This window comes from Maylandia zebra, linkage group LG9 (genome assembly GCF_041146795.1).
Source record: "Maylandia zebra isolate NMK-2024a linkage group LG9, Mzebra_GT3a, whole genome shotgun sequence".
Classification (NCBI taxonomy): Eukaryota; Metazoa; Chordata; class Actinopteri; order Cichliformes; family Cichlidae; genus Maylandia; species Maylandia zebra.
This window is the reverse complement of record NC_135175.1, coordinates 5,463,456-5,491,308: the sequence shown is the minus strand read 5'-3', so window position 1 is coordinate 5,491,308 and position 27,853 is coordinate 5,463,456. Positions and strand designations below refer to the sequence as shown.

The following is a 27,853-nucleotide window of genomic DNA, read 5'->3' as shown; positions in this document are numbered from 1 at the left end:
GTGGTTTGTTATATTGCTTAATCCGGGCAGCACGGTATCACACACTAACACCATCTGTCACCATTTACATAGGAGTCAGCTACCGAACTGGGCTGCTGGGTACTGACGGGCACCGGGCGGCTGCTGGAGGGGAAGTCTGTGTCAGTGAGGTGGTTACGCCCGTGGTCTGTGTACAAACCGTCGGGGTGTGCGTGTGTGTGTAGGGGTGGGGGGTGAGTGTTACTGATTTGGCATCGGCAGCAATCCGATGTGCGCTCAGTGAGGAGGATGCTGAGGAAGGAGAGGCAGGGCGAGACACAGTGATGCGGTGACACATGGCTGCCTGCCGGTGCACTTAGACTGCGGCTCACACTTCCATTCACCGAAAAATAGGAGAGGCTGGACTCCGGGTTGCCTAGAGACGCTGCTCGGAGGCTGGAGGCTGCCGCAACCGACAAACGAGCTGTGGAAGCCCCGCACACTGCTGATCGGACAGCCTGCTGATCCCTTTGGTAAGCCCAATTTTGGCTCCACCTGGCAGTACCTGCAGCATTTTAGCATCGCAGCTGCTGTTGCTAATATAACGACCTGCTGTTTGGGCTACCACAGTAATGCCAGTGTAGCAACAATTGTTCTCCTTTTCCATTCAGACGTCTCATTGCGCAAACTTAAGCGTCACACTTGGTTCCAAAGAAGGTGTATTACTCATGGCATTATTTATTAATCTCTCAATTTAACAACAGTCCAAGGTGACATTCATTAAAGTTTTTTTTACCCTCGGATGTTAAATGCAATACTTCGTGTTTGTAAAACTTGATTTTGAACGTGTTCAATTTGTTTGTGCTCTATTTCTAACTTTCAGCTGAAGTTACATTCAGTATTCTTTTGGTCTGTGCGATGCAAAGCAAAATATATTTCTGGGGAATAACAGAAACAGCAGTGAAGAATATGCCTTTAAAAGTACTCAAGGAAACCGAGACTGAATGAAAAACGAGGACTTTTAATGTAAAATGAGTAACTCCAAGCTTTAAACGTCATTTTGTGTGAATCAAAATAACTTTTAAAGGGTAGCTTTGCATGCTTTTTTAATTTCGATTAATAAAGGCATGTTGTCCTGTGGCTTCTTTTGTATGTCAATGGCATTAGACAAAACATAAATACACTACTCGATCCTTTTAATGATTACATTCCATTTACATATTATTTCATGTCACTTTAGTGTGGTTTAAAACAATATTTCTGTAAGGCGATTTTTTATTTCCACTATATTGGCTCTACAGCGTACTGAGATATTTGGCCTTGCCGAGCCGCCGTAGAGATGGGAGATAACATGTCCAAGCGACTGAAGCTGATCTCGGCTACAGACGCAGAGATGGAGGAGCGCTCTTTTTCAAACCCATATCCCGACTGGGACCAAGGAGTCCTCACCTCCAACTCTGGAGCGGATGTAGTTTGCAATGACTCCCTTGATTCGGAAGGAAAGGTGAGATGTTTTCCCTCACTTTGGTTTTCACATCTGCTAACAGAAAGTAAAGCTAGCGTAGCCCAGGCTTGTTGTTGATACTACGGGACTGTTACGGTGTGGGAGTACCTGACATTGAAAGGGGTTCGTTTATGTTAGCGCATATAATTTCTTAGCTGTGGTTTGCGTCTTTCATCAGTCTAAATGCAATAATATTACAAAGCTAGTCACGTTTTGTCAAAGTAAGTAAAAAATACAGTTGTTTTTTGTTTGTTTTTTTTAGTTTCCGCGTCTGGGTCCTCTGGGTACACATATTACAGTACAGTAATAATCGGTGAAGCTGGTGTTATGGTCTGAAATGACAGTCAGATCTTGGAGGTTTCTTTCACATAAACAAAAAATAAATAAATCTGCAATTAAATTCCACATATTTTTTCCCACTGACAGGTATGCTTCACCAAATATAATCGTATCGTAAGTTTGGTAGTCAAAGTCTAATTTTAGGCTGTTTTTGAATCCTGCAAGTGAAAGTAACTAATTTTTTCATTGGCTCATATGAAGATGGTTTTACCCAACAAAATAACTCATCTCCAGTGTTTTTAGGAAGGTCATAGAACAGAATATAGAACATTCAACGTTACGTCGTCTGTTTTTAAGTTATTCAAGTTAATATCTTTACATCTTTATACATTTTATTAAATTTATACCTTTAATATAATTTACCTCTGCACTCTTATTCCTGTCTTTTAAAAACAAGAAAAATATTAAGAGTTTGGAGTTGGTTACAAAAAGAGAGAGAGAGGAGCTTCGGAAAATACCTGGATTTCAATTTTCTGGTCGTCAATGAATTTTCAAGAAGGCTTGTTTGCTGTTATGTTGAGCTTTTTGTATTTTCACACAAAGCTTGGCTGCTGTAAATGTGTATTGGCATTTTGAAGACTGTATTCACCATTACAGACATATAGTTGACCTGTTATAACACATTTCTCTCTCTGTATTTTGCATCTGTAATGTTGTTGTATTATTTCGCAACCATGTCATGAATTCAGTAAGACTTATTAGATACCCAAAGACTGCCCAAAGACTTTATGATTCTGTGAAACAGAATTTAACAGCTCCAGAAGATCAAGAACGTAGCAACTTATCAATTTGTTGCGGTAATTGTGAAACTATGTTCAGAATATGTGCATGAACATACTCGCACAGGATTGGCTGAGACGCTGTACACAGCCGTTTGCTGACTGGCAGTGCCTGAAATTAGATGGAAAGCTCAGGAGCTAACACTATAGCACTGTATAATTGTTGGCTGTTGAGGTATATCAGCAGCCCCCCTTCTTTTCTTTTATTGTATTGAAAGTTTATTCGCCAAATCAATACAAATCACAACAACAGTCTCCAAGGCGACTGTTGTTGTGATTTGGCCTTATATAAATAAAAGTGAATTGAATTGAATATTCACTGCTAACACCAGGTGCACTCGCTCCTTGTGTTTCCTACCTTTACTCATGTTGTGGTCCATGATATCATTCAGCTGTCTCCTCAGTAAGTATTTTGACCCACAATAAGACAAAAATTCAAGTCCAGCATCGTGGACTGCAGCAGTTGGAATGCGCTTCGTGTTCATTGAAATTCAACAACAGGAAGAAGCTCATCAGGCAGGCTTAAATATGCTCAAGTATTTTTTTTGAATTTAATGGCATTTGCCAAAAAAATCTCCAGATATAGAAATTTACAAATATTTGCTAAAGTGGATCCATTACAGATGTTTGCTAATGAATTGTAAACACTGTTATATTGTGTTGAAGTCAGAGCTGTAGATTTTTGTGTCACCGTCATTAAAGGCCTCATTCTCCTCTTTGGCTGTTCTGAAGATTTCATTGTTATGCAGAACAGCACCATCTATTCATGTGTCTGTCACTGTGTTCTTTTCCTTCACCATCGAGCTCCTCGTCGAACTGTTGCAGAGCAGAGAGAACAGACAGCCTTGGTCACAGTTCTCTCTGGTCAGGCTCTGACGCTCAAAGCCTCACCAAATATTGACTTTCAATCTTTTTTGTTGCTCTTAAATGACTCAGTTCATCAAACAAATTTAAATGTTAGACAAAGATAACACGAATAAACATAAAATATAGTTTCTAAATGAAGGTGTTTGTTATTAAGGGGGGAAAAATCCAAACCTACATGGCCTTGTGTGAAAAAGCAGTTTGATTCAGAATTTTGCCCTGCCCTACTTTTCAGCGCATTCACGCTGTAGGTGATTCTGTGTGAATGGATTCTGTAGAGAATTAGTTCATTTCACATCCACAAGCAAATCAGCCTTTAAAGCATGGCCTGACCCATGATGTTAAATTAGTAAAAAATTGGGCCTTGTGGAAAACAACCTAATTAACATTTGCTTAAATGATTCCTAATGATAAGAAGATTGGACCATGAACTTATATCTGAGCATTTATTAGATTTGCCACTGCTGCTATTAGCAGATCACATATAGACATTGAGCTTGCTCAACCTATGTGGATGAAAACATTAGATATTGTTCTAATCCTGACTTGGGAAACTGAATTGGGTGTTTGTGATCGATTCGACTTGGTGTCAACAGCAGAGAAAGGAGAAAATGGCACGACTGTGAGCATATTCAAAATAAAAAGTTACTCATCTGAAATGAAACTAAGCTGAACAACATACTGGTATTTTTTCACTTCTCATTTTATTTATTTTACCAAGACATTCAAATTCAGTAAATGTAAATGTATGATCTTGGTACATTTATTTGTTCCATTTTCTTTTACAGCATCAGGAAAGCAATGTTTATGTCCAGCCTAATGTTTCTTTACTGTCCCAGTCTCTGCGATTCGTATCAAATCAGTACTCAGCAAAAGCCGATACCCATACATTTATGTCCTTGACTCAAGACAGCCTAACTCATTCATTGCTGTGTATAAACAAGCTTAAATATGATTCTGTCTCCCAGTGCATGTTACTTAACTTCCTGCTGCTCCCTCCCTCCTCTGTTGTTCCATCTGTGCTACCACAGAATCAGCATTTAGCTTTATAGCTGATGGATAGTGCAGCTCTTGAGTCTGACAACTTGGAGTTTATAAATGTATTCTCTCTTCAGGTTAGCACATCCTTTCAGAAGAAGGTCCAGAGTAAGATCAAAGATCTCCTCCAGCAGATGGAGGAAGGCCTAAAGACAGCCGACCCCCATGACTTCTCCACCTACACCGGCTGGACAGGTGTGTCCCTGACTACTCTAAAAATGTGAAGAGAGCACAGTTCTGTTATCCATCCACCCAAAAATATTCTCTATTTTATACGCTTAGGTCCATAAGTATTTGGACAACGACAAACACTAATGTTCTCTCTGTACACAATTAATAGATATTAAATTAACAGTTAACACTGAACTGAAATGCAGACCTTGAACTTTGATTTAGGGATTTAACAAAAGTATTGCAATAAAGGAATTGCAGATATTTTTTGTACATAGTCCCCCATTTACAGAGAAAAGTTTAGAGGTTTAGTCTAAAGTTCAAATTAATAATGACACAAAATATGTTTCAAAAGCAACCCAAGAGTTTATTAAGGCAAATAAAAAAAATCAGTAATTACCAGATGTAAATCATTGACCTTATCTATGGTTTACATGATTTACAGTAGAGAGAGCGTTTTAGTTAATGAAGATAAAACTGGAGCCAGAGAGAGGATGTGCTGCAGTGTTTGGTGGCACGTTTGGTGATTTCTAGACTTCGGGCAGTCACTGGCTGCAAAAAAAAATAAAATCATCCAAGCGTTAAGAACAGGGCTTACATTTGTCCTGTAACTGAAAATTAGGGACTACGTACAAAAATGTCTGTGGTTAGTGGAATACATCTGAATTAAAACTCAAAGTTGCTACTCAGTCACATCTAGACTGTTTGATTTAAAATCCACAGTGGTGGTGTGCAGTCATTGTCCAAATACTTATAGACCTAACTGTGTCTTTTCTTTTCACTGCAGGCATTGCATTGCTGTACCTTCAACTGCACCGGGTCTCAAATGAGGCCTCCTACCTGCATAGAGCCCTAGACTACGTAAAGAGGACCATGAGGATCCTGAATGGGCGCAAAGTGACATTTCTATGTGGTGACGCGGGGCCTCTGGCAGTGGGTGCGGTGGTCCACCACAAACTGAATAACACGACTGACAGCAAAGAGTGTCTGTCCAGGTTAGACGGATTGCTTGAGATGCTCGATCTTTATCTGAAAGAGTAGCAGAGTCTCTGGTGAAATCGTACTGCTACTGTGCACTATATAAACCCCATATATACAATGAAGATTTAGTCAGTGACATAAGTGTAATTTGGCATCCATACAGACAGGATAGCTTTCCCAGCCCCATGTAGGCTTTGATGGTAGGCTATTTCCAGTTTTGCTTTGGAGTGTGTTTGTTTTTGGGTCACCCCACTGGGCGGGCAGTGTGAACAAGCAAGTTTGTGAAGGCAATGACTTCAGAACGAAGCAATAAAGAAGCAATGGAAGCTGCCAGTATTTTTTTTTTAATTGACAGCACATTCCCTGAAAGGCCCGTGTGGTAGAAAGGACCTGAAGCCCACAGTGTTATGGACACCTGACTGACTTTATTTACGATTTGTTTCTTACTCATGCAGCTGCTCTTCCAGCTGCCTCATTCCATGCGGCACAGCTCTCCCATCAGGTCCCAGTATCCTACTGAAGTAGGGCAGGCATGGTCAGGTGATGGAGAACAGCTTTGTGGGCCAGCCTCCCCTGACACAACAACCTGAACCTACTTCTTTACTCCTGCCACCTCATACCCCCATTGCCCGACTCAGGGCGCCATCCAGCTTAGCCTTTGAAGAGGGAGTCGACCCTCCTCAGGCACTCCTTCTCCATCGTGCTGTACTTGGCCTCCTGTTCCGTTTCCTGGTGATGTATACAACTGGGCGGTCGGGCCCTTCTTTACCTACTGGGACAAAACTACCCCCAGCTCTCCGTTTGAAGCTGAATAAAAGGGAGAGACAAGTTAGGAGTGTGAAGCAGGGGTTTGTTTATCTGTACGACCACCCCCTCGCACTGCTATAGCCACTGGACCAGTTCTGGGGCTTCCTTTCGGGTGAGATCAATCAAGGAAATGATCGGGTCCACAAAGCCAGGCACAAACCGATGGTAGTAACCAGCCAGCCCCAAGAACTGTCTCACCAGGATACGATGGCTATTTTTTGAGGCGGAAATGTTGGAATTTGGCACCTCCAGCCCCAACTCATCTCTTTTGTTCACCAGGCTCACCATTGTAGCAGTTTCAGCCTCTCTCCATGCTTGGAGGAGTTTGAGGTGATATATCTGTGGGGCTCCTCCCCTGTCTGATTGTACCACCTCATAGTCAGCGTCCCCCGCTCACCGCGAAGGAGGGAGTGATACAAGCCCTTTATCTGCTGGTGGAAATTGAGTCTAGCCCTTCTGTTGCACAAGTGGTGCGACTGTTGTTGTGATTTGGCACTGTAATAAAATTGAATTGACTTGAATTAAGGGATGCGTCAGGCATGGGATTTTTGCGTATGTCCGCATGCACACACGACAGTTGATACTCCGCTAGTGTCACTGCTGCCTCCAATCTTGTGGGCTGGTGGCGACGCATCCACTCTGCCATTCTGGCTGGGAGCCCCTTCACAAACTGCTTAAGCACCAACCGCCTCCACCAGGCGCTCCTTCCCCTCCTCAGGGCTGGGCCACAGCCACCTGGACACCGTGTCACTGCCTGGCATAGGCGAACGGCTAGTCATCCGATCCCCTATGAAGCTTTGATGGTGGTCCTCCAAGGCGAGCTTCATCCGATCTACAATTATATGCCGGACATCCACAAAATGGCCCCGTGCCGTCGCAGGCAAGCTGAGAGCCGCCAGCTGAGCCTCCCCCCACGGTCTTGGTCATGGCATGAAAAACCTCCAAGAAGGCTAAATCTTAACTGCACTTAGGATATTTCATCTTTGATCGTATGCTCACATTGGAGAGCTATGTTGAAATTGTAATCCTGAGGTAAAATCCGATATCATGGATACTAGAAGACCACCAAGATAAAATAATGAGTGTGTCAGTAAGAATAATACGGGGTTTTTAAAATTCCTCAACCAGTGTATTAATCCACATTTGCTGGTGCTGTGAGGAGCTGCAGTATTTGCGGTCAGGATAGTGAATGAATATTATCCCCCATGGCTCAGGTGGAAAACAAATCTGTGCTTGATCCGTACCCCAGCCTCATGCAGTGATTGTTGTGTTTCTCCATCAGGCTTCTTCAGCTTCAGCGGTCTGTGCTGAGCCCAGACTCTGATATACCAGATGAGCTGCTGTATGGTCGTGCTGGATACCTTTATGCTTTGCTGTACGTTAACAAAGAGATCGGCACTGACGCTGTGGATGAGGACACCATTACAAAGGTGAGACTTGCACATGTCATATGTGCTTTTTCAGATTAATAATGATAAAGACATGTCTGACAATGTTATGTCACGTTGTTTGTTAACATTCTCCATGTTTTGCGAGGGTATTCTGCTCGTGTATGGTGTTGTAAGCAACACTGTACTGAAGTGTTCAGCCCTGAATTGGCTCATTGTCACCAATATCTGATCCAGCTTTTTGAGGGAGGATAGGATTCATATTAATGCTCCAGATACCTGATCTATGCAAATCAGGATAAATTCCTTATTTGTCCTTAAACTTCATTTTGAGACAGAAATCTTCATAATGCTGCATTTTGTTTACGCCACATAAACGTAGTCACCATGCTGTCACTTAGGTCGCACACAACCCTTTAGTTACTGGCCTGTTGAATTTTTGGAGCCACAAGTAACCATAGTTAGACTGAAAGGTGAAGTACTGAGTTATCAGTTTGACCAGTGATGTACCAACACCTGTAGAATTAAATGATTCCCAACAGAGGGTTTAATACCAGAACAAAAATGGTCAACTCAATTACTTCAACTCCTTTAATAAAAGTTGCTTTAAAACACTGACACCGTAGCAGATCATTCAAATCGTAGTGTGACAAGACTGATACTGAAGTGTTAGGATAGTTGCAGAGTAGCCTAGTATTGTTGCCGTTACATTAAGTTAGTATAAGTATTTAATGACAGCCATGCCACCTTTTACTCTATGCAACAAAGGTGATGTCTCAAACAAAGTGGTGAGGTGCAGTTCAGGATAAGGTAAAAATAATAATACTTTGGAATAGAGCTGGGCGATATATCGAGTTTTTAAAAAATATCGATATATTTTTATACGAGATATAAGATGTGACAATATCCTTCATATCGATATAGTCTATGTTACGTTATAATTATACTTGTGGAGCCGCAGGTTTGCCTCTCTTTCGTCCACTTTCGTCTTTACGCAATGTTACTCGGCCTCGCCTCTCCTTCACTGAACACAACTCCTCCTCGTCCCCCATCGCTTCACCTGCAGGAAGCGACAAGATGGACACGGCAAATCTCCGTTAACGAGTTACTGCGCATCGCCCCGTGCGTGGGGCTGGACGGCGTCAACGTGTTAGCTAGCTAACCACGCTAACGAGCTAACCACGCTAACGCCATGCAGCCCAGAGGGGCTGCACGGACTAAAATCCTTTCATTTTCTCAAAAGTTGACAGCGCGCCTTATGTATGAATTCTGGTTGTGCTTGATGGCCGCGAACCGATTTTATGTGGAACACGGCGCTCAGCAATCTGTCAAAAAATGTTTTAGTACGACTTTAGTAAGCTACGGAGCTGCACCGCTTGATGGATTGTCGGAGCATTACGGCTGAGCCTCGCGGAGTGATACGTACTGTGCTTCAACGTAATATTACCCTACTGTGTATAAGGACTATAAATGGCACCTGTTAAGAGACGTGGTTGCGAAGCGGATTTCAAACTCCAGGCTGTCAGTCACGCAGTACAAGTTGGGAACAGAGCAGCTGTGAAATCTGTCTTTGTTATTGTGCTCAGCGTCTTTTAGTTTACATTTTGACTGCACAATTGTGAGCTTTTTGTTATGCACAAAAACAACATTGTTTTCTTTTATTTATGGAGCATTATTATTTAATAAATGCTCATAATTTATTTTTGAGTAAATTTTATGTACATCTGCTCTATGTTAATAAAAGTGCCTGTGTGACATCTGGGACACAGCTTTGACTAAGAACTCTCTTTTTGTTCTTACTTTATGGCTTTAAAAAAACATATCGAGATATATATCTTATATCGCCATCCAGCTAAAAAATATCGAGATATGAATTTTGGGTCATATCGCCCAGCCCTACTTTGGAAGTTGTTCCTGACTCTGACCTTCTTATTAGCAAAGACTTCTTGGAGAGGGTTGGCAGTGGACGGTATCAGAGCACAGAGGACATGGGACCCAAAAACACAACATGCAAACTCAAACACACTGTGACTAATAATCTCTCATATTTTTTGGTTATTTATTTAGGAACACACAGTCACTGCAGGACCAGCTGTCACCATTTGGTGTAGCGCCAGACTGAAATACATATACTGTGCCCGATTTCTCACTCGCTTTCTTACAAATACACACACAAAGTGAGGAAAGGGGTGAGAGAGTGGGCAGTAGCCGACGCACACAAGCTATCGTTGTTTTCAGAACCGGTAGATAAAAGTACTTTCATGGCCAAATAAGGAATAGAAATCGGATGCCCCAAAGCACCCAGTTTCCTGCAGTGCTGCACTGCTGTTCATCTCATTGTCAGCTGTGCTCGTATACCTGTCACCACACAACAACACTCAGCACTCTGGAGGCTTTACCAAACAGTGGCTCTCCTCCAGGACCCGCTTTATAGATGCTTTTATTTCTTTTTCTCGTGCTCAGATCTTTGCTCTCTGTTTTCAATCTTGTTCTGCTGCATTGTTGTCTCTGTGTGTATCAGTTATTAGAGAGATCTCTGTGGTTTGCTAGTTATGCGTTTTTTCCCCTTACTGATTCCCTGAGTAAATGTGTGTGTGTGTGTGTGTGTGTGAGCAAGCATGTATTCATATCTTTGTGGGGACCAAAGTTCAAAGTTTACTATACTTGTGTGGACCAGCAGCCCTTATGGGGACCAGAATCCTGGTCCCCACAAGTTTGAAGGCATTTTTAAGACTCAAAATGTGTTTTTAGTGACAGGGTTACAGTTGGGTTATGGTAAGGGTTAGGCATTCATTTTTCTGGGTTAGGGTAAGCAGCTAGGGAAAGCATTATGTCCCCACAAGATATGAATACCCAACAGTGTGCATGTGTTTGTGTTTCAAATGCCAGCCTGTCAGGGTTTTCTGTTCTTTATAGTGCGATGTTAAAATAATTTAAATTACAAGATGGGTTGAGAACCCTGTTAGAGTAGCAGTGGTAAATTATTAAGCTAAACCAGTCAGTCGTAAGGTCAGCTCCATAATAGGAAGGATTCTGCCACAGGGAAATGGACAGCTGCAGACATGACACACATGAGTGGTATAGATCTTCATGGAGCTTCATAGATCTGTGTAATGTATAACACATTCCCTGTGTAATGAACAGGGGATGTAAATCTGTCCTGCCATGATGGAGGCAGTGCTGCTGCTGCAGAACTGTTTTTCTTCACTCTGTCTTGCTTGGGGACATGATATACTGCTGACTCAGAACCCCGAGCCCCTTCAGTTCCACATATAGGCTACTGTGTATTACTGCATATATCTAAGCAGAATGTCCAGAAAACATGACTATAGAAAAACACAGTAGCTTGTCAAATATCCTCAGCACAATTTTGGGATGTGATTATTACCATGAGGAGAAATCGTCATCTCTAAGCAGTTTAGACCATTTGTGTTGGTGCAGCTTGGTGCAGGCATTTGAATATTACGATGGTTATGATAAAGCTGCAATTTTGAACTGTGAAGTTTGAGTACAAGCTCCAGGTTCCTTCCCCATGCTTTTTTGCTGTTTTCGTCCTATCAAGCAGAAGTGTAGCTAACTTGGGATCCATCTTCAATTCTAAATATGGAAGCGCTTCCCTGAAAAACACATCATCTGGATGGGATCCACTACAGAGGATGTTGTGTCCATGTTTTCAAAAAGAACTTCAGATTTGGGATTGTTGTCTACTTTGTCTCAGTCCATTTTAAATGAGCTTTGGCCCCGAGGAGGTGGCTGTGTTTCTGTGTTTCATACACAATGGAGTGATCTCCATGACAGGATCATGCTTGTTTTTAGGCAGACCACCTGAAGTTCCAGAGATCGCAAGCAACCAGTACTGATTTCAGCCTCCTCTGCAGAAATGTTGCTGTTTTGATGATATTATGCACCGTAGCTACTGACATATTCAGTCTTCACAGTTTTATGTTGAGGAACATAAACAATAAGTCCCAGTTGTCTCAGTTTAAACATTTGATATGGTTTCTATGTTTGGTAGTGAATTAAACAAGGCTTTATGAGCTTTGCAAATCACAGCATGCTGTTTTAAATTGTAACTCTTCCTCTGCCAGGGTGTCCAGACGTAAAAAAAAAGAGCCAGTACACCTAAAGGTGGAAGATTAACACATAGGTGTTCATGTTAGTGTAAATGTGTCTTCTCTCCTTTAAAGAAAGTAAACAGAAACATATCTGAGGCTGATCGAGCAGCCACGTGTCATCCTAATCACCTGCTCGACCAATCAGTGGAAGACAAACTTCTGCTCCTTCCACATGGCAACGCCTCAGTTTAATCCAGGTTGTTTGGCTTTGGAGAAAGTGTTCCAGCTTATAGCTGTTCCTAAATGGAAGAGCATAAAGAAATCCCTCGTATAACACCCTGCTGCACATAAAGCTTAGTAGCTGGTGTGCAGCAGTCTCATTGAATTTAAATCCCTCAACCTCTTAATCTAACCCAGATTTAATGTTATGGATAATTCTTTAGCTCTCAGAGGTTTGTGTCATATTAGTGAGCTGATAAATGATGTTGTCTTTCTGTTCAGAAGGAAGTATTTGCAGACAAGACATAAGATGCAACACCCACAGTCATAATGTCAGGCATGCAATGTTGTTGTCATAGACACACTGAGAGCGGTGGCCAGAATTAGTTATACAAGCATAGTTAGATGAAATATTCCAGGGTTTCTGATTGTGTAGTGTAACTGACACCACTAACGCACAAACGCACGTTTCCAAAAAAGTGATCCTAATATTCTAAAATAAGAAGCTAACAAAGGCTTGTTGTGTTCTATGATTTTCTATTTTCAGACTGTGATTTTTATTCTTTTATTCTCTCTTTTCTCTTGACAAGACACTCTGACAAGAAATAGCAGTAAAAAGCTTCCTGTCATCGGAATCATTTAGCCATCCATTGCCCATCCTCATCTGTGCCCTGTAGGCTGATGTGTGTGTCGTTTTGTATGTCTGTCTGCTTTTTGCTTGTCCTATTTAAAGTATTATTTTGTGTTATGTTTTATTGTGATGAAAGATTGTCCTATGTGCATCAAATGATTTTAAATGGATCCGTACTTTATTGTGAAGGAGGCTAATCGTCTAATAAAAGGGAATTTTGTTAAGTGACGTGAGATGGTTGTTGTAAATTGGCACAGTGTAAATTAGACCACATTTATCTAGATTTTTATCATATGGGAGGCTCTGTGATCAAAGCATTTAAAATCGAGAGAATTTAGTCATGTTTGTTTCCTACGTTTGATTAGAAATGAAGATGAGAGGTTTGCCTGAAGTTTAACCTGCCTACCATCTCACATGGGAGACATGTAAAAATTTTCCAACTGACGACAGGTGATATATCCACGCAGGTGACCCTTTGATGGGCGGAGCAATGTGATCATCCACAGACTGATTTGCGGGTTTAGAATTTATACAGTTTTTTTTGGAGGGAATATTTGAGCTTCTTGTCTTGTTTGTTTCATTATTAATATAGCTACTTTTTGTGGATTAATCATTTATTTATTTGAGATGTGCCAAATCGCACAAAAAACAACATTACATCAGAGTTTTTCTTTTGTTTTGTTTTGGGGTTTTTAACGTTCGCTGGAAGAGAAAGTTTGATTTTAAACTTACTTTTTGTTCAATTATGTATTTGTTGTTTTGTCGAGTGTTTAAGACAGATAAACACTGGAACAGCCTGTAAACACGGTGGGAAAAAGAAGCCAGTGTCTCTGTTTCCCTCCCCACCATTATTTTTTTAAATTTATTTTATTTAAATAAAATGTTTTCGTTTTTTCCTGAATGTAGGCTGCTGCCTTTCTTTCTTTCTGTTATGAGTTTGAGAAAACAAATCGCTGCACTGTGAGGAGGGTGTCATTAAAACAGCGCTATTATTTTTCCGTTGACCACTTCTCTTTCTTCAACCAACATTATTAGCAAACTTACCCAGGGGCAAAAAAATGAATCACTCTTGTAAAAACGATCGGTAAAAGGCTCAGCCTATCGTTCATAGTCGATACATTCATCCAGTCGCCTACTGTGCCCTCTCTCTGCCGTCGTTCTATCCATGAGGCTGTCAGACAAATAATAAAGCAAAAGTATAGTTTTGCACCAGTAGAAATGGTGTCTCCCAGGTCATGTTGTTCTTATAGTTTTATAATGAAACTGTAGGTTTCTCACTTTGTCATTTTGAACTGAATGCTAACACTCCACTCTCTCAGCTCTGTAGTAAAGATGTTATATCAGTTTCTGCCAAACTGTGTGTTTGGATTCAAATGTGAGCTCAAAGGTTCCTTTATTTTTCCCACTCTTTCTCTCTCCAAACGTCAGGTGGTCACAGCCATTGTGGAATCTGGTAAGAACATGTCAGCAGAGCAGAAGAAGACTGATCGCTGTCCACTCCTCTATGAGTGGCACAAGAAGCAGTACATCGGCGCTGCCCACGGCCTGGCCGGCATCTATTACATGCTGATGCAGGTAGGAGAAAACAGAACGCGGTCTGTTTAAAGTCAGTGGGTTTTTAAAAACGAAAGATTATTTTATTCCTCTATATAAATAAGTTCGAAAGTATTGCTAAAGCTAATGTTATCTGTCATGTAGTTATTTATGGAGAAACACTCGAAGCTTCTGATCTTCTGGTTGATGATGCACAATAAATTGTGTCATTTTGCTACATCAGAGAAATGAAAGTATTTCTTATTGATGTTTTTTTCCAAATAGACTGACTTTCATTCTAGAGTAACATTTAATATCACTTGTATATAAGATCACGCATTTATATACTGTAGCCACAAACACACACGCATAAATGCACAAAGTGACATCCATGTAAGTGAATCCAGGTAATGTGCTTGCAGTGTCAGCGTTGTTGAATCTGTATTTTTGCTGACAGCTCTCACCTGCAGCCCGTGCTGCAAGCCACCTGCCACCTTCTTTGTGAGCACTGCAATCTAATTATTGAGGAAAAAACAATGAAGAGAGGCCAGAGACTGGATCCAGATTTCTCTGTACTCATTTTTTATGTATATGTTTACTGAAAAAAATATATAATAAAAGCACCAAGTATGAATTTTACTTTACCTGAAAGAATGAAGGATTATTAGCTGGAGGATTATGTTTTCCTTAGTGCTGTTATATCAGAATGGGCTGAAATCTGTTATTGATTATAGATTTGGGCAGATAGACTCTTTATCAGTATTCGGCATTTGGAAGAAGAACTGTTTGATTAGTGGTGTTGGCAATCAGTAAGTCATTGATTTAAGGTTTGCTTAATGTCTGTTGTTTCTTACTGTTCTGGGCTTAAAGCCAGTAGAGGAGCTGAGACTTTCTGCAGGCAGACATCCTGTAAGTGTTGTTGGCGGCTAAGATGAAGCAGTTTTGTGTGAAATCCTGCCGAAGCATGGCCTACAAAGAACGACCAAAGTGTTCCCACTGTGCATTCAAATGCTACTGGGTATTGTTAGCAGCTAGAAATGTGTTTTAGATATATTCATATATGCACGCATGTCAAATTCATGGTCACAGAAGGACTCGAGCTTATCCCAGCTGTCACATGCATACAGTATGTTACTGTGTGCATGTACCATTATGGGAAAAGTCATCATTTATCAATTTTCAAGCAATGTAATTCTGAAAATAGTCACAACAAATACATTACTTAACAGGGCAGCCACACTGCTCAGTTCAGATGTGTCTTGAGATTGTATTGTGTGTGTGTGTGTATGGGCTATAAATGCTTACTTAAACCTTGACTTATTAGGCTTATTAGACTTATTAGACTTATTAGACGTTGGCAGTCAGAAGTTTAAAGTAACCTAATGAAACATGTTTGACCAGAAGACAAGAATTCATACTCTAATTATGATAAAAGTTGACACTAATGTCAGCACAATAAAAGGTCAAAGATACAGATAAGGTCTGGACCGTAGAGAGACATGAGCGACCAGCCAGGGACTGGAATCACATGATTTTCAGCATTTCTGGTGCTGGCCAGGGATTGGCACACACCGACAAAAAGTCGTACGCACCCTGACGGCCGCACACTAACATGTCCTTGTAGTGAAGGTATAAACTGTTCCAGCTAGTTATATAAATCTATTGGACGTGCTGTTGTTTGAAAATTCATTGCTGTACACTCACCTTTACCTCAAATTGTTTCCCTTACAATGTAATTGTTTGTACCTGTGGGGTGCCAGTTTAGCTCAAGGGGTGAGCCATGTGCCGTTTGGCAGGGGAGCAGCGCTTTGCCCCCCTCTCCCTCTTCCAGTTTTTCTGTCACTCTTTGCTTTCACTGTCAGATAAAGGCAAAACATTTCATATGGCCAAAATAAATCAGAAAAAACTGTAAGTAGCAAAATCTGACTGAGTAAGAATACAAAAAGATGGGTGGCAACACAGCAGATCGCCATGGCAACAAAGATGATTCCATTATTCATCTTGTGATTTATAACAACAGCAAAAGCCTGATTTAAAGTAGCTCACTGAAATCTGTCCACAGACTTTTGTGTTTTCTCTGCTGTTCACTGATGTTCTCATTAACACATGAGAATCCATCTTTCTCTGTATGAATAATTCATGACTGTAGCAATCAAAGTATGTGTTGAGTCCATTTAGATCTTATAAACATCTGCTCTGAAACATCTGCTCTGAAAAGCTGTGTTTCACCAGCTTTTCTGCTGCCATTAGGAAAGGTGATAGTCACCTCCTTTTGGGGCATTTAAAGAGAATTCTGTAAATGTAGAGCTGAACAGTACAATTGAAATTAAACACTGTCCCTTTCAGTCTGGAGCAAAAGTCCATCCAGACATCCTGTCAGAGTTGGTTCGCCCCAGCATCGACTACGTCCGCCACAAGAGGTTTCGTTCAGGAAACTTCCCTTCATCCCTGAGCAACGAGAGCGACCGGCTGGTCCACTGGTGCCACGGAGCGCCCGGTGTTATCCATATGCTTATCATGGCCCATAAGGTGAGAGTTCTGCGGTCAGCAGCCACCCTCTCTGTCTAACACGCACAAACAACACTGTCACCTTGTGGCACAGCTCTACACTGCATGAACAGTTTATTGTGTTAAACATATTTGTGAAGCATGTATTATTTGACACGTCAAAGAAAAATCATGTTGTTGATGGGATGTTGTTTCGCCTGGCGTCTAACACTTTGGCTAATTTCGTTTTTTTTCTTGGTCCATTAGGAAGCTACATCACAGCCAACATGCTGCCATTCTGGCATTTTGCTCTTACTAATGAGACTCTGCTTTTTATTTTTTGCTGTTGTTTTGGCACAGTGAACAAAGCACTGCACTTAACAATGTTCCGCTATTAAACAACTGTGCCGTTTGTGTCACGCGTTTAAACATTTAAACTGCCACATGTTTTGTTAGTGGCAGATTTCAGGTCGGCTGTTGAAACTATGCTGCATCCACACGTTGTGCTCCCACTGATGGAGTTGTGTTTTTACAATAATGGACGGCAAGTTGAATGATTTCAGAAAATACGATCCTGTTCATGAGGCAGAATAATGGTGATGTATTATCACAGAGGGATGCTCCATTATTAGGGCTTGAAGTTCTCTTTCACTGTGCTGGATCTCCATAAATGTGATGTTTGGACTAATTTCGCAATTATTTGACAACAGTAGGCATACTGTGTCATATTCATAGTCTCAACCAAGACCTATTACATTATTTTATGGCTCTGACAGTGTTGCTTGAATGCAAAGAAGCAGCCATACATCAAAATGATCCAGAAAACACTGCTTTGTTCTGCAGTCTGATGACTGAAAAAAATGGATGTCACATCCTTTAGACTAAAGAAGAGAGGTACCTCCGACATGCATCACTGCCTCTGATGGAGGGCTGCGTTAGCGCCTATGGAACCGGCACGTTGGCAAGCCACCATCAGCGGCTTTTAAAGGAACAGATGCTGCCATACAGAAAACATCGTGTTCATGGACAGCCTTCCATATTCGATGATATCAACTGATATCACTAAATCCATACAGACATTAAGTTGTTTTCAGACAGTCAGGGGTCATTGCTTCCTAAAATAGCCGGTATTTTCCAGCTTGTTATCACCCCTAGTGGAGTGTTGGTGAGCACCCCTGCAGGTTACAGTGGAAGAATACATCATGAGTTAATTTTAGCAGCATCAGAGTTCACCACAGAGACATGAGCTCGTATAAAATCAACATGGCTGAAGTTACTTTAACCATGTAGCTAAGGATTCGTCTGCATGTCATATATGGTCGGGTTGTAGGAGTGGATCTAGTTGGTAGCTGTAATAGGTGACTTGTGCCTTGCTGTGTGAGAGGAATTCTCGGGATAAGTAGGAAAGGCGAGGGTACATGGTTCTGCTTTCAAAGGAAAAGGAGAATTCTGAAACAGAACGTGAGCTGCTGGTGTGTTTGAAATGAGAGCGCAGCAGCAGTTTATAAGATTGGCTGGTTCCGTGTATTCAGGTGGAAACAGAAGGAACTGTCACTGGGACGAGTTTTTAAAAAGCGCAGGTTCTTAATAGTGGATTGTTTCTTTCCTGCTCCTTTCCTGTAGCTGATGTTTCTGTGTTACAGCTAAAAGCTAATAATAATAATAGAGAGAGGTGGGGCCGGATACAATTTCTTCTACATTACATGGCAGCTCTGTAGAATGCAGCTTTTCAAAGCGCTCCCTGCTTGACGCCATCACGGACCTCACACAGCTGTGGGAGACTGGCTTATATAATCACATCCAATCAGGCACACTGTCAGGTCTGCACTGTACTCCTACTGTGTCCTGTCAGCTTCATACCTGTCTGATAGGTCGTCTGTCACCTCAGTTATGAGTTCAAGTCGCTTTGCTTTAGATTAATTTATTTCTTTGAAATGAGATCTGGATGAGTGGTTTAGTTTTCATGTAGGCAGAGTCTTTATCTCTTCTGCGAGGACCATACAGCGTCAGGTTTGTAGATATTATATGGGCTGTCTGATACAGGGGTTACATTTACTGCTGGTTGCCTTGAGTTGACGATGCTTTCAGCTTATGAAGTGTTTTCACATACAGAATGCAGTTTGGGTTTTGTTTTTTTTAATTGCTACGATATTTAACAAAAAATGTCAAAATGCTGACTGCATCTGTTACGAGTTGGCAGTAGCTGTTGAAAGGCTGACAAGGTTTGACTATCCTGTCGGCTTCATCCTGTGCCTTGCCAGATTTTTAAAGAAGAAAAGTACCTGAAGGAGGCTGTAGACTGCGGCGAGGTGATATGGCAGCGGGGCCTGCTCAGAAAAGGCTACGGTATTTGCCATGGAACCGCTGGCAACGGATACGCCTTCCTGTCTCTCTACAAACTCACCAAGGAGAAGAAATACCTGCACCGCGCCTGCAAGGTAAGACCGAGGGTAAACAAAACAAGATTCTCAGTAGTAGACTAAATATGCACAAGCAAGAAGTGGCTCTAAAGATGCCGTGGTTAAAACTGTTGTGGATTCATGCATGATATGATTTTTTCTGAATAATTTAAGCTGCCCTGTTTAACAGACATAACGTTGGTCATGGCATTAAATGTATGTTCGTATTGGACACCAGAGCACCGTGAAGCCTGTTGAGAGGAGACCTGTAACGTACAGTCTTCTTACTCGTGTTTCTAATCATATGACACAGCAGCTTTTCAATGTGTGTAGTTGTGGTAAACGTATACGCTTTGAAACACCAGTAACTGCAAATGTAAAAAAGTACACAGCAGGCAGCATGGTGGTATAATAGACTGTTAACAGCTGATCTGTGGCTAAGAGACGAGCTGCGTCTCCTTTCTGGAGGTTTTGGTTTCTTAAAAATAAGAGGGAACTGGGTGGCCTCAAGCTGACATGTTTTGCCTTAAAAGGAAATCTTGTGCCACTATCTTTGAAAAAACAAGTCCAAATTGAGTTTTTTTATTCCTGGTTTCTTATATTACGGCTCACTATATGTCATGATGTACTGGGGAACTACAGGACTCTTTAACAATGCCATGGAAATGTTACCATACAGATTTTTGGTCATACTGCACTGTCTTTGTCTCACGTGAGCTTTTTCTAACAGAGATCCAGCATGGGATTTATCATGTAGTCTTTCCACTCTTACCTAGCTTGGTTAGCTCAGTGCATCTGTCATTACTATAGCAACCAGACTGTAAACATGTTTGTTTGCACTGTGAAAGTTGGGCTTTTTGACATGTTTTTAAAGTGACTTGTTGACAACCAACTTAATGAGCCAATTTTATTACATGATTCATGTGTGCCCCTCACATTTGGCAGAAGGTTGAACACTGAAGACTTATAAAAGGAAGTCTATTTTGTTGTTTTTAAGAAAGAATGATGTTCACGTGTGCTCTGTTTTTATATTCTAACAGTTTGCTGAGTGGTGTTTGGACTACGGGACACATGGGTGTCGTATCCCAGACAGACCATACTCCCTTTTTGAAGGTACTTAATTCGTATTGATTTAATATTTCACATATCGTCTGTGTCATATTCGTCTGCATCTTCTTCTGTCTGTGTAGCAGCTACTCAGCTGTAATGGGTGAAATTTTCCTTACATTTCCACACATGTGTAATGTTACATCAGGAATGATGGAATATGACTTTATTTCAACCATTCACCCCTGTAGCACAGTGTGGAAGTGGTTAGCACTATGGCCTCATATCAAAAAGGTTCCTGTGTGGAGATGTGGTGCTTCTTCCTGTGCCTGCACAGGTGCTATAGATTCATCCCACAGTCCAAAGACAGTGGTTTTATTTGTGAATCTAAACTGCCCATGGATGAGAGGTAGATGAAGTGCTTAAAGTAGATAAAATACATATAAAATAAATAATATAAAGTATATAAATAAAAATATAAATAAATTCAATATTATGAATTATGCTTAAATGTGACTTGTAATCTGAAGTGCTTTGCATAGTCAGTAAGAATAGAAAAGAATAAATGCAGTATATGAATAAAAGTTCCTCAGTAGATAAGCCTTTGTGTTTACCTAATAAACATTTTCTGTTGCTTGGAGGTCTGTAATTTAGTAGATGTCTGACACGTAGCCACATGCAGTTGGTTGGTTATTTGGTTGTGAAACAGTTATGATTAGATCACAACATCCACTCTAGGTACCAGGTGATGTACAGTATATGATGCTTCTCATTAAACTCTGTCTCATCGTGTGTTGCATGTTAAGCTTATTTCTACGAGCCTCTGGTCGATCAGAAGTTACTGTGATCTATTGCAGCGTGTTAGCACAGCTGCATTATAACAAAAGGTTTTAATCTGTTGGCTGTCTGTGGAGCTTTCAGAGGTCTGAAGGCAGAAGAGCACTCTTTTGCTCTCCAACCAAAAATAGGTGTAGAGGACACGGCTTTTTCAGTAACTTCAGCAGATTGCTTTTCACCTTTCACTTAAACAGCAAAAATGGCAATTTCAGCTCACTCTTCTTAGCAGAAGATTTTTAATTCAGCTACATCGGACGGTTTTCAAGCATTAACAGTATGTTTAAGGTCAAGTCAAAGCATCTCGACCTGATTTAAGTCACTTGATTGGTCACTTCAACTTGCTGGTGTGTTTTGGATTGCCGCATAAGTCGAGTGAGCTTGAGCTCAGGGGAACGGACTGATGGCCGGGCATTGCCCTTGTGGATTTTTGGTAGAGAGCAAAGAAGAGAAAAAGAAATAAAGAGAAGAAAAAAAAGAAAGAAAAGGGAAAAAAAAAAAAGGCATACGGTGAAATGTGTATCCAGCAGTAATGACTGTTTCTCCACTTAGGTATGGCAGGAGCCCTCCACTACATATCAGAGATGGAAAACCCCGAAGCTTCGTGTTTCCCTGCCTTTGAACTTTGACCTGACAGCCCCTGACTTTGGATTACGAAGGGGAGGCTTAATATTTTCAAGTTAACTTTCCTTTAAAAGTACGCTGCTCAAAAAAAAATGAGGGGAACGTTTAAATCACACATTGGATCTTGATAAATGAAATACTCACTCTGAAAATCTTTAGTGTCATAAATTTTGTAATTATCTTGAGAACAAAATGATCTACTAACAGTGAGAACCAATATCATCCACCCTTTAAGGGTTTGAATTTAGAAACCACACCAAAAATCCAAGTTAAAAATAGGCTCGTCTGACCTGCATCATAGTGTGGCTCAGCAGTATGTGTGGTCCCCATGACCCTACATGCGCTCTTAGCTGATGTCTTTAAATCTTGTTCTGGACTTGGATCAAGGCACCAGTAAACTTCTGGACAGTGTGTGGCACTGTTTGGTGGGTTTCGATGGACCAGTGCATAATTTTCCTGAGAATCTTCATAACTGGCGTCAGTGCCTTCATCATCCAGGAACTGCCTTCATTCTCCCCAGCGGAGGACAGACATTGTTGTGCACCAAGAGGATCCCAGGGCTTGCTCCAGCATGAAGTCTGACATTAGATATGTGGATTTCATCCTGATACCAAACATGCAGGTCTGTTTCACTATTTCCCATGTGAACATGCTGTCATCATAGGGCACTAGTGTGAGACCTCCCAGTTTCGGTGGTATCTGAGAAAAATCAGTCATGAGGATTAAGAGGAGAGCATTGGTCTGTGGCTGCAACCTGCAAAACCATTCCCATTTGGGAGTTGTCTTCTTGTTGCTTTTCCATTGTTGCCACATTCATGGCACCAAAACAGGTGAAATTAGTTGACCATAGTTTATGCTTCCAAGAATCCTTGAAGCTTAATTGACTGTTTTATTCTGAGATCATAAAGTGTTCCCCTAATTTTTTGAGCAGTGTATTTTGATAAAGCTTTCAGCCTTGGTCATGCGTAAGTAGTGACCAATATTAGACATTCAAACTGGAAATAAGTGCAACTGATTAATTATTTGTTGGATTAAAGACATGGTTAGCTTTTCTGTGATTAAAAATGTACAGAGAATGTTTTTGGACAAAACTACACATTCATTTATGGAGGTGTAGTAAAAATAAAAGAAGCAGTAGATCGATGCAGCGCGACCATCGTATTGCCTCTTTTTCTCTTGCTGAAGATAGACACTGGATCTGATGTTGGAACGCTGTCAGAACTCGCCTATAATGTGCTGAGAAAAAGACATGGACCTCATGGCTCCCCATCAACACATTATTGCCAGCTGGGCTTGGTCACAGGAGCACATTCTAAGCACTCAGCCTTTAATATTGTAGCACTTAGGCCAAGAGAGCAAGTGTGGGTGTGTGTGTATGTGTGAAGATGTGCATCTCTGTCAAATGAACTAAAGCTGTTGTGGCATGCTCACTGTTATTGGCTTTTGGTGCCTCATTGTGTGTCAGTGTAGTAGTTATTCTTCCTGTATTTAGGTGTGCTGTTTCAGTTCTTCATGTGTTGATCGCATAGTAGGCAACATGTTTCTTTGCCCTCTTTTATTTTATTAACAAGTATAAAGTAGCTCCGTGCTCTCAAGCTGACCGTCAGCTGTAAAGTCTGTCTGCAGCTTTTCTGTTATAAAAATACATGTTCCAATTATTGCAGTGATTCACAGTTTTAGTGTCAACTTTGCAATAGATGTCATAACATGTACTGTATATTTCGGCAATACTGGGCTTTGACTAATTTCGATCTTTTTAAAGGCTGAATAATTGCCTAGCATACATCTCAAAGAGGGAAAAAACATGAGCCAAGTGCAAAACTGAATCAATTTGGTTTTTGTGAAATAAAAACAGGGTCAAACTTGTATGTACTGGCTCGAAAATGTTCAAACATCTGCTTGGATTATTCAGCCCAGTGCTAATGAAAGTGTCAAAACCTCTTCAATTCCTCTTAGCGACTGGCTGTATGTGGTTTCTTCTTTTTGTCTGGTTTTGTTTGACACCACTGAACAACTTAGTAGTCTGTGTTCAGGAAAAAGTGTATTTCGGATCTGAGTTATACAAGTCAGGTATATTTATTAAAGAACTATAGATTCAAAAATCAGCTCAAACAATTGGACTACATCACATCCACTTTGCTATGGTCTTAAAAACCTTTCTTTTCTTTTCTTTTTTTGCATTTTGAACCAATTGCGGATGAAAATTACTTCTTCATTTATACAAGAAAAAATGATTTGCAGTTCCTGGTCACAATTCTTTCAGCACTGGTTTCATTTTGGTAATGGATCTGTTGGAAGAAGCATGACTATAAGGTTCAAATGGTTGAAAGTTGAACAACATATAATTCAGTCCATCTTCTTCTGCTGATCCAGGGTTGTGCTAAAGCAGAGAAGCCCAGACCTCCCTCTCCCCGGCCACCTCCTCCAACTTGTTGGGGGAACACCAAGGCGCTCTCAGGCCAGCTGAGAGATATAATCTCTCCAGCGTGTCCTGGGTCTGTCCTGGGGCCTCCTCCCGGTGGCACATGCCCAGAACACCTCACCTAGGAGGCGCCCTCGAGGCATCCTTGTCAGATGCCCGAATCACCTCAACTGGCTCCTTTTGATGTGGAGGTGCAGCGGCTCTACTCTGAATCCCTCCCAAATGGCCGTACTTCTCAACCTATCTCTAAGGGAGAGGTCAGCTACCCTTCAGAGAAACCTTGTTTCCGCCACTTGTAACGCGTTCTTGTTCTTTTGGTCACTATCTACAGCTCCTGGCCGTAGGTGAAGGTAGAGACGTAGACCAACCGGTAAATCGAGGGCTTCACTTTTACACTCAACTCTCTCTTCACCACAACGGACCGGTGCGCCGTCTGCATCACTGCAACCGCAGCTCCAATCCGTCTGTCGATCTCCCGCTCCCTTCCCGTCACTTGTGAACAAGACCCACGAGATAGTTAAACTCCTCCACTTGGGATAAAAACTCATCCCTGACCTGGAGTGGGCACTCCACCCTTTTCCAGCTGAGGACACATGGCCTCAGATTTGGAGGTGCTGATTCTCATTCCCACTGCTTCACAGCTGCAAACCATTCAAGTGCTAGCTGGAGGCCATCACCCGATGAAGCCAACAGAGCCACATAATCTGCGAAAAGCAGAAATGAGATTCTGAGACCACCCAAGTGAAAGCCTTTCGCCACTTGGCTACTCCTAGAAATTCTGTCCATAAAAATTATGAACAGAATCGTTGACAAAAGGCAGCCCTGGCGGAGTCCATCACCCACCAGAACCAAGTCCGAATTATTGCTCGCTATGCAGACCAAGCAGCAGTTGTATAAGGCTCAAATGGCCCGTAGGAGTGGGCCAGACTCCCCATACTCCCAAAGCACCTCCCACAGGACACTCTGAGGGACACGGTTGAGTGCCTTCTCCAGGTCATCAAAACACATGTAGACTGGTTGGGCAAACTCCCATGAACCCTCAAGTGTCCTCTAGAGGGCAAAGAGCTGGTCCAGTGAACCACTACTTTATCGTGGTGGAGGGGTGTGTCCCAGGGATCCTAGGGGCTATGTTGTCGGGGGGCTTTTGCTCCCTGGTAGGGTCTCGCATAACATATTGGTCCTGGGTGAAGGACCAGACAAAGAGCGATTCAGAATACCCCTATAAGTATAAAATCAAGGGAACAGTTCACCCTGCCCGGGATAGGGTTGGTGTTGGTGTGTCTATGGCGTTATTTTTGTGCCGCTATTCTGAGCGCACGTAAAAAAAAAATATTGTAGGTGCAAGTGTTGCACTTTGAGGAGAAATTTATTTTGAGCGAAGAAAATAAAAATTTGAACAAAATTCATTGCTGCATGCAAAAACTGTATTTCAGTGTTTGCTATTATCCACACACACACACACACACACACACACACACACACACACACACACACACACACACACACACAATAGCAGCCCCTCTCGCTCTGGTTTTGCATTTGCGCTTGCTGTTGCTCGCGCTCTCAACATTTCTGCCTGTGCGCGCTCAACTCTTTCTCTACGCTGGTTTTGTGGCACAATCTGATTGGCTGTTCTGGTCTCCATTTCGGAATCCATTTCGTCCAAAACTCAAACGAGGCAGTGGTGGAGGAACACAGAGTGGCGGAGTTTGAAATATTATTCTTTCTGGGTCACAAAACAAACTTTTAAGATATTTTCATGCCAGAATGGTGCTGTGTAAACTTCAAATATCTGCTCGATTTATCAAGACATCACATATTTGCATATTTGCAGGAGTAAGGCATGAGACTTCTTCTGAAAGTCTCATGCCTTAAACCCTCTAGTAAACAATCTACAGTGCATCCGGGAAGTATTTACTTTGTCCACATTTTGTGATTTGATAGCCTTATTCCAAAATTAATTCAGTTCATTTTTTACCTCAGGTTTACACACAATAACCCATATTGACAAATGAAAAAAGTTTTCTTGAAATTCTTGCAAATGTATTTAAAATAAAAAACTAAAATTTAACATAACTTTTCACAACATTTGCCATGACACTCAGAACTGAGCTCAGGTACATCCTGTTTCCTCTGATCATCTCTCAGATGGTATGGTATGTCATGTTACAGAATAAGGCTGTAACATGACAAAATGTGGAACAAGTGAAGTGCCGTGAACACTTTCCCAATGCACTGTAGGTGCTGCAGTTCTGAAGTACAACGAGAGAGAGAAGGGTGTGGCTTGCCCTGAGGTGTTCGTATGGGACAACAAGAACAAAGACTGCAGGGGGGAAAAAGTCGTCATTCAAGCAACAAAGTTGTTAAGTACCAGTAAAGTGTGGTGATCATAATAATGGATTGGATTTATATAGCGCTTTTCAAGGCACCCAAAGCGCTTTACAATGCCACTATTCATTCTCTCTCACATTCACACACTGGTGGAGGCAGCTACAGTTGTGGCCACAGCTGCCCTGGGGCAGACTGATAGAAGCGAGGCTGCCATATCGCGCCATCGGCCCCTCTGGCCAACACCAGTAGGCGGTAGGGTAAAGTGTCTTGCCCAAGGACACAACGACCAGGACAGAGAGCCCGGGGATCGAACCGGCGACCTTCCGGTTACAGATGCGCTTCCCAACCCCCCGAGCCACGGTCGCTCCACAATCTGTGACCACTGATGTGGGTCAATCAGACCCACATCAGTGGTCTGATTGAGGAATGTCAGGAACCCAGGCTGAGGTGGTTTATATTTGTACGTTTTATAAAAACAGCAGAATTATGAAATTGAAACATGAATACCCGCACAATCACTAAATATCCAAGAAGTTGAATATATGGGTCCGTAGTGATTCCCAGTGTATTAAAAATCTTTCATTACAACTTGATCTACATCATGTCACAAAAGTAGAAAACAAAACGTTGCACATCAAGTGTTGAGATCAGACTGAGGCCTGCATCTCCCAGCCCACAAATCAGTGAATATGTGTACTTAAAAATTAACATTGGAAATTAATATTTTTTTAAATATATCTGGATAAAAGTGATGTAGATCTCTAACTTTGTCTCTAAAGTCCTTAACGAGCTCAGGTTTTTTGTTTTCCTCACCGTTCTTTAAGTCTCGGGCTGTGTGGTACCAACATGGAGTTACACTGATACTTTTTTGACAAATTGACAAATTTTTTTCATTTGTCAATATGGGTTATTGTGTGTAAACCTGAGGTAAAAAATGAACTGAATTAATTTTGGAATAAGGCATCCAGTGATCCCGACAGCACATGAATGCACATAAAATGCCTCATTTTTCGCAGAGATCTGTAAATGAATGTCATTGCATGAAAATCTGACTTGTAACAATGTTTGTGTTGATGTGTCAGTGTGTGTCTGCACTCACTGGCTCCTATGTCTAGGCTCATTATGTGTGTGCTGAAGACTGGACATTGAAAGAGACAAAGTTTTAGACACGTGTTTGTGATTTATTTGCCCTCGTTCTAATTAGTGTTCATATGAGTGTCTGTGTTTATTTTCCCTCATTAAACTCCAGGACTTCAGTGACTTAGCAGCAAGTCAAATGTCTTAAATGTTTTAATCTGCTTAAAGTTATTGCTTACAAAGTGACAGAATTGTCTGTGATTTTGTTTAAAATAAAGCTGAATAGAGCTTGTGTACCTCCTTTTTAAAATTTTCCTTGGTTTTTTTACACATTTAGTCATATATATGTATATATATTTTGGATC

General features: G+C 41.4%; 1 protein-coding gene across 1 annotated transcript; it reads left to right on the top strand.

The window, feature by feature from the left end:
* The first annotated feature begins 84 nt into the window (after window positions 1-84).
* Window positions 85-27,789, top strand: lancl2 (LanC lantibiotic synthetase component C-like 2 (bacterial)). Its single transcript, XM_004573669.4, has 10 exons — window positions 85-491; window positions 1,260-1,462; window positions 4,560-4,677; window positions 5,441-5,648; window positions 7,724-7,871; window positions 14,163-14,309; window positions 16,614-16,796; window positions 19,016-19,192; window positions 20,194-20,266; window positions 21,587-27,789. Exons 2-10 carry the CDS (start codon window positions 1,298-1,300, stop codon window positions 21,661-21,663), a joined length of 1,296 nt encoding a protein of 431 aa, XP_004573726.1. The 5' UTR covers window positions 85-491; window positions 1,260-1,297; the 3' UTR covers window positions 21,664-27,789.
* The last annotated feature ends 64 nt before the right edge of the window (window positions 27,790-27,853 follow it).